This window comes from Cyprinodon variegatus, unplaced genomic scaffold, assembly GCF_000732505.1.
Source record: "Cyprinodon variegatus isolate N-32 unplaced genomic scaffold, C_variegatus-1.0 Scaffold608, whole genome shotgun sequence".
Classification (NCBI taxonomy): Eukaryota; Metazoa; Chordata; class Actinopteri; order Cyprinodontiformes; family Cyprinodontidae; genus Cyprinodon; species Cyprinodon variegatus.
Genome location: NW_015151061.1, coordinates 20,516 through 28,168, shown reverse-complemented (window position 1 = coordinate 28,168; position 7,653 = coordinate 20,516). Strand labels below are relative to the sequence as shown.

Sequence of the window (7,653 nt, the reverse complement as noted above, 5' to 3'; positions counted from 1 at the left end):
ACAACCAGACCATTAAATGTCCTATTTTGGAACAGTTTGGCACAAATTCTGAAATTTGGAATTTATTATTTGAAATTTAAAAAAATTAGTATGCTGTTATATATTTTGTTATAAAAATACAGTTTTCCATCCAAACATTACAAGTTACATTTTTTCCACCACTCTTTATTCATACACTGTAATAACGGATTATGGCATATACAAAGCTAAGTAGAAAAAAGATTTCATACCTCTTTGGAAAGGTAGCATTCTAGAGAATCTAATGATATGCACAAATTTGAGATGGACGGAAGTTATTTTGAATTGTATAAATTCTAATCATAAATTCTAACCATAAAGGTTTTAGCCAATATCTGTGTTTTTCTGTTCTTCAAACAGGGAGAGCTAACCATGACCAGTGAAATGGAGAATCTGCAGAATGCTATCTTCCTGGACATTGTCCCAGATAGTTGGACCAAACGAGCATATCCTTCCATGTCATGTTTGGCGCTGTGGTTTTGTGACCTCCTGGCCAGGATCAAGGAACTTGAAGCCTGGTCGTCTGACTTTCTTTTACCCTCTACTGTGTGGCTGGCTGGCTTCTTCAACCCCCAGTCTTTTCTCACAGCTATCATGCAGGCCATGGCTAGAAGGTAGGGTAGATTTGATTCAGGACAAGAATCAACAAGTTAGTAGGTTTAGCAAAATAACTTGTTTCTGTTTCATTTCTGATAGGAATGAGTGGCCTCTTGACAGCATGTGTCTGCAGTGTGATGTTACAAAGAAGAACCGTGAGGACTTCACTTCTCCTCCTCGTGAAGGGGCTTACATACACGGATTGTTCATGGAGGGAGCAAGATGGGATCAACAGGTAAAAGACGAGAGATACTCAACAAGTTCTCTATTTTTTTTAACCCATAATTTAAAAAAATGCTAATATTTAAAAGCAACTTCTTAAACTGCAACTAAGCCTTGACCCTGGCGCTCAAACCAGATTTGAAAACTTCCACTAACTTGGACTATACCAGAGTCATTAAGGGTCACAGCCATGTTGGGAAGAGAAGAAGGGGTTAAGTGGGAATGCAGTTAGGAGGACAGAAAATTACAGCTATTTTTATGTAAATGAATAATCTGAATACCTAAAATAAATGCTGATTAAATGGTAAATGCAATTTGCAACTTGTGTGTCGTAGTAAGATGGTTTCAGGCCGCATTCCATTTGTATTTAGAAGTTGTAATTTCATAAAGTTCAGTGTATTTATCATTGCTATGATTGTAACAGTGGTCAAAGTGTCTATATATGAACAAGGGGAATAAAGGCATCCACAATCAAGAAACTGGAAAGATATCACCTCTGAGATTACTTCAACTGTCCAATTCTAAGCTAAATCAAATGCACCATTATACTCAAATGCAGGGTGGTGATGTTGAAATAGAGTTGGACAATTCCATTCCATTTCTGATTCCTTGTTCTGAATCCCTTTTTTAATTGATTCTTAATTAGATTTTTTATTTCTAGAGGAAGAATTATAAAAGTTTACATGTTATAAATGATGTCTAGATGGAATTTTCTAAACTAATAATTTATTTTTTATTCAGTGAATATTTAAGTTTTTATAAAAGTTGCCACAAAATAGCTCAAGATATTTTCATTCAGTAGGTGCAGTGCTTCAAACAGGAGTCTCATCCGAGCAGCTGCTAAAACAGAGGATTTTATCCAAATAAGTGCAGTTTTAGCTTTGGTTGTTTTCTTGTCTTCTGGTAGGTGGACTGGGCATCGAAACAAGGAATCAAAACTTTATAGTTTGAAGGATTTCAAGAAAATCGCTATTGTCCATCTCTATTTAGACATGTTCCAAAATGTACTGTTTCAACCAATAGGACAGTTTCATTGCAGTACCATGTTACATCAACCCATAGAGGACAGCACTAAGTCAAAGTTAGAGCCGAATGTAAGGGCCTATTTTAGGCTATATTCCAGCTGTCTGCAACAATTACAAAACCATGTTTTTGATGATCTGTCACACTTTGTAAATTTGTCCACTTCTTTTCAAAACTATAAAAATATTTAGTTTTGCCTTATTTGTCTTTCCATATTTTTCACTTACCTGTATAGTTTTACTATACTCTTAATCTTCACCTCGCTTTTACTTATTCTTACATTTAATTCAGTATCAGTCTTTTTGCAGCAGTCTTTGCATATCCATCGGCCAACTCATGTCCTATAGAACCATTATGTACAGAGACTCATACCGGCCTTATTTATATACTATTATTTGTAACCCTTAATACTTAATTTCTAGAATATTTTTGCCTTGAAATCTAAATGCATGTTCTGAATTATTCTATTAATTTCTGGTTTATTGTTCTTTTGTTGATATTTTGGTTTCCTATTGCCTTCCTTTCACAGCTGCACCGCATCACCTAATCAGACACATCTTTCTTTTTTTATTTTATCATTCCTAGTCAATATTATTCAGTGTCTCCTGAGGTTTGTGTTGTTTATCTATAGTTTTCAGTTATAAAAAATAAAAAAACAACATATTTATACCCTTTGCAGTTAAAAGAAAGTTCAGCCTTTTCTTATTTTTATGTTTACTAAGTCTAAAGTTAACTGTAAAGGACACACAGTAGTCAACACGGCCATTACTGAAAGAATGCCCTTGATATCTTTACTGAATTCAAGAAGGAAAAAAAAACATCCAGGTGCCCCTGATCAATTGCAGTCATAAGCTAATCAAAACATCTCCATAAAAGCAAGAATCTGCGCGCTCCTTTGGAGTGTTTGTTTATGTTTGTTAACGCAGTGCCAAAAAGGTAGGCCATGTGCAATGACTTTGCTTAGTATGGGAATAATTAGCCTTTTTTTATAATCTGAAGCCAAATGCTCTGCATTAAAGTAAAAAAGTATATTTGCATATTATGTTAAAAATAATCATACATTTCATGCTTAGTCCTACATATGATGGTGATTTAGCCATGTTTTGCAACATAGGACATGGATCCTTGCAGCTTTGTTTAAGCCATTCAATTCTCTGTATATTGTAAACAAATTTGTTTGTCAAATGTGAACAGCTACAGCCAGACTCAACATCAACAAAAAAATGAACCCAAACAAAGCTCCAAATCCACAACAGAATAGTTGTAATAATAAATAACCAGTGTGTTAAAAACACCCAGTCAAACATCCAAAACAGTGCAGTGATGGTGCAAGGGCCTTACGACTCATGTAAAGAGGCTTTGGTCCTCGACGCGACCATCACAGGTTGGAGTCCCGGCCTGGTGATCTTTGCTGCATGTCTTCCCCCTTTCTCCACTCCCATTTCCTGTCTTTCAAATATAGCTAAAATAAAGGCTGCTAAAATGAATAATAAAAATAGAATATCCAGAATTCAACCTAATAGAAATCATGAGCTGAAGACACTTTGTAACAAGAAATGGGGAAGATTTTCTTCAAAGATAAGAGAGATGGATAAAGTCCGACAGACAAGGATTCCTCAGAGTTTTAATGATAACAAAATACTAAACATTGACCAGTACTTAATTTTTCCACAGAGAATCAATTCAATAGGCTACATAATGACACTATGGAATCTGCTCTCTGTTTCTGTGCACTTAAATAAAATAAAAAACTGGAAAACCTTATAAAACAATACAGTAGTTATGTAGATAAATGTGTATTTTCCTGTTACTGTGACTCTAAAAGGTATACCATATATTAAATATAAGTATCTCTGCTGTGCTTTTGATGATGCAGCACAGACATAGGAACATAAGGTGAGTTAACTTTAAGATGCACCTTTAAACAGAGTCAAGTAAATGAACGTCCCTCTGAACCCAAAGTAGTAGCTCAGCATTCCCTTTGTGGCTTCATTTTCTGCTTTAAATCCTGCTTGTGTCCGGCTCTTGGAGTGCAGTACATTACTCAGCTTCCCTGGACTATCTATCTACATACACCCAACCACTGTATATGCACTAAGCTCTCAAGGAGTATCCCTGTAGACTTCTTAATTAGGGAATGTGCAGAGTGCGCACTTGAACACTTAGATCACACTTTAGAGGAGTGGATCTTTTTTTTCTTCATTAAACCTGGAGACGCATGCAAATAGACAGGCGGAGAGACAGGCCAGCCAGCTCCTTCTCCTCCTCCTCCTCCTCCTCCTCCTCTGCTCACATCTTCCTCTCAGCCTCAAGGCCAGCTCTGTACCACTGGCAAAGAGAGTGAGCACTCCATCTGGACACGGTTCTATGAAGCAATAAAAGTCAAAAATTTATGATAAACTCACTCATCTATATTAATGAACCGTGCCTTTTGTTCATTAGGGGTTAGGCATCCAATCCTGTAAGGCACAGAACAGCTACAGATTACCCTGTGAAACAATACAGATTTATGTTTATGAGTAACTTTTATTGGTCTTAGATACTTCTCTCTCAAATTATGTTGCAAGATCATATGATATAAACAGATGTGTTTCCATAGAAACAGTTTATTGAATCAATTTTTTTATAATTTCTTTGTGCATAGTAAGTAGGCCAAAGGACTCGCTTTAATTTACCCAAACAAGCTTGAAGTTTGGGATACAGTATTAACACATCTTTTAAGTTTGAGAGCAGTTGAATAAGCAATTAAAGCTTTGTCCTTTGAGCTTTTACCAAAGTCATCAAGGTTTATATTCCTTCCTAAAAGTCACCGCGCATTCATGGAGAAACTTGTTTGTCAAGCACCAAGTGTGGAAGGATTAATTAATGAGACAGACCACTCAGACTCGCTGTGTTTAGTAAGGATGTTGTGGGGGCAGACTGACTTTGAATTCAACTTTCCTGACTTTCCCCACTTTTCCAGGATAATGAAACACTTTGTTCGGAAAAATAAAGTAAAAAAAAATCCCTTTTAGTCTACCATCTGAAGACTTTTTTGTCGCGTTAAAGCCGTAAATGTCCAAGCTTATTTGGGGAGTTTTGTGTGATTGAACAAACTTTAAGTTTACCAATAAAAACATTGATATTTTATGTATTCATTCCCCCTCATCTTTGACAACCTTCTATAAAATCCAGTGCAGCAAATGTCCTTCAGATTTTTTTTTTTTTTGGTTTTGATCATTCCATGTGAAGAAAACTTGCGAGCTATGCTGTATGTCTTTTTCAGTTGCTTTACTACATCAAAAGAGAAACTTCAACATTGCCATGTTGAATTGGTTCCGAGCTCGAGAAAATAAGCTGTTTCTAAGGCTATTTGTTGTGGATTGTGGATGTAATCCTGTTCAAACATCGGTGGAAGTGAAATAAACATAGCATTTCCTGGGATCTGTGGCCCTTCTCTAACTTGTGAAGGGGAAACTAATGCGGGGCATACACTGTGCGATTCTTTGCCCTTTTTGGGGGATACTTTCCAGTCGTGCGAGAATTTCTCGATCTTTCAGCCTGATCGTGCATTGTGTAGTGTACGGGGCCGATCAGCCTCTTCACAATCAAATCTAGATCAGGAATCATGATGTCGGGAAAAAATAGATGTTTTTCAGTTGCCCGTTATGGGCAAATCGCTCAGTGGGCATGCGCAAACAAGGATTCTTCTTCTTCCTCTCAGATGAAAACACAGAAGTATGGCGGGGGTGCACGTAAAATGGAGTTCTTTATGTAGAATTGACAGACCGTATTAGCCACGTTTGCTCAGCCATGTCTTTGTCCAAATACGTTGTTGCCTTTTCTTTTTAGGGCTTTCAGCACAGAATTGCACAAATTGCCAAGCAGTGTGTTTCAGTCTAGTGAACTTCATATTCCTCTTCTGTTTGCTTGGCTTCCAGATAAGACGAGTCCAAGTAGCAAGTAGCTGTAGCTGCGTGCAACGATTGAAAAAAATAAAAACGCACGGTGTATGCCCGGCTTAAGTCCAGATGTAAAAGGTAGCCTCTAACAATCTCCTGTCCTGTCCTCATCACTAGCAGGGCTGAGAAAAGAACACCACAGAGTTGAGGATCAGTGAAGTAGATTTAAATTTCCTATCCTAAACACCTGGGGTCTTGCTCATTAGAAAGTCATTGATCCATTAGAAGAGCTGTGCCGATAATCCCAGGTTGTGGAGCTTCAGGGCCAGCATGTCCTTAGGGACAGTGTTGAAGGCTGAGCTGAAGACCATGAATAGCATCCTAACATCGGTGTTAGGATGCTGCAGATGATTCAGGGCCCTTTGGAATTTTACAAGGCATCCTCTGCAGAATGATTCTCTCTGTAAACCAAAACTGTATTCTCAACTCTTAGAAAACCAGGTTTAAAAATAAAATAAAACTTCTCACACTCAACATGTATGACATAAAAGCTAATGTTTAGAAGAGATGACAAATCCCACGCCGGGAAAAGTGATTAGTTCTTTGTTGTGTTCAACAATCTCCAGCTTTTTAGTTGTTTTTGTCCACGCCTCATATCCTCTCTTTTGTTTTTCCTCTTTGTTTCAGACTGGCTTGATCGTCGATGCACGTCTGAAAGATCTTACTCCAACCATGCCTGTTATCTTCATCAGGGCCATTCCAGTGGACAAACAGGAAAACAGAAATGTCTACCAGTGTCCTGTCTATAAAACCCGTCAGAGGGGACCCACATATGTGTGGACCTTTAACCTGAAGACGAAAGAAAAGCCTTCCAAGTGGACCTTAGCTGGCGTTGCATTGCTCTTGCAGATCTAGGCATCATTAGACACACAGTGTCTATTGTGTGAACTGAAATTCTGTTTGAGCCAAATATTTTGAAATAATAAATGTTGATATTTTAAAGTAAAAGTAATTCAGTTGTTTTAAAGGGAAACCTTTTATTTAGTTTAAGTACAAAAAAAAAGCACAGAATGCGTAGAATTAGATTATTTTTGGGATTCACAAAACAGGCCTAAAGTAGAGGGTACTGAACTTTTGCTCAATTTTTCTGAAACCATTTCACCACCTATGCAATTTTAAATTCTGGTGTTTTTGCATTAGAGCACAGGCATGTTGTTTTGAGGATTTTTCTTTTAGCAAGTATGCTTTTTAGGAAAAAGACGGAAATTTTCAAAATTGTAATTTACCCCCTGAGCACCTACTAATAAATTCACAATCCTTCAAACTCATTGAGTCACTTCACTGCTCTTTTACAACAATTAGAAAAATTCAGCATTTAACCAAGATCATGTTGTCTCAGGTATCATTTCAGATCATAGGTGAAGATACTCTTGTAATTTCAGTGTTTTTTTTATTTATTACTAAATCTGTCGAACTACTCTGGGTTGTTTTATATTTTAAAGCATATAGGAAATAAAAACACTGAAATCTGCAGGTCAGATCTGAAGGAAAATTGAAAATCAGATTTAAACAAAATAACTTGAACTCTTTTTGTAAACAATCCCTGTTTGCATAAAATACTGTGAACTAGACGCCACCTTCAGCTTTGTCAGGAAGTCTGGAAATATGTGAAAGTTTTAAATGTGAAACCTTTTGAAAATAATGTTTTACCTGGCAGCAGCCACAATGCATTATGGGTAAAGCCTGATTAAATCTGAACAAAAGGAACAGCAGGTGCGTTTGTTTGAGAGGAAAGGTGGGTGTTGCCAGAGGGCGTCATCTTGACGAATAAATATCCACTTACCTCTGATTCTGCTCCGTCTTTCATCGTGTGATGAATAATTTGTACCAAGCTAGTTTTACAGTATAAGAA

The 7,653-nt window shown here is 37.0% G+C and overlaps 1 protein-coding gene across 1 annotated transcript in view; it reads left to right on the top strand.

Annotated features, from left to right (window-relative positions):
• dnah9 (dynein, axonemal, heavy chain 9) overlaps nucleotides 1–7,362 on the top strand; it is a 228,899-nt gene extending 221,537 nt beyond the window's left edge. The window contains exons 76-78 of the mRNA XM_015392821.1: nucleotides 379–632; nucleotides 715–850; nucleotides 6,429–7,362. Of these exons, the coding sequence (XP_015248307.1) occupies nucleotides 379–632; nucleotides 715–850; nucleotides 6,429–6,656 (618 nt within the window). The 3' untranslated portion in view covers nucleotides 6,657–7,362. The remainder of the gene's footprint in view (nucleotides 1–378; nucleotides 633–714; nucleotides 851–6,428) is intronic.
• The last annotated feature ends 291 nt before the right edge of the window (nucleotides 7,363–7,653 follow it).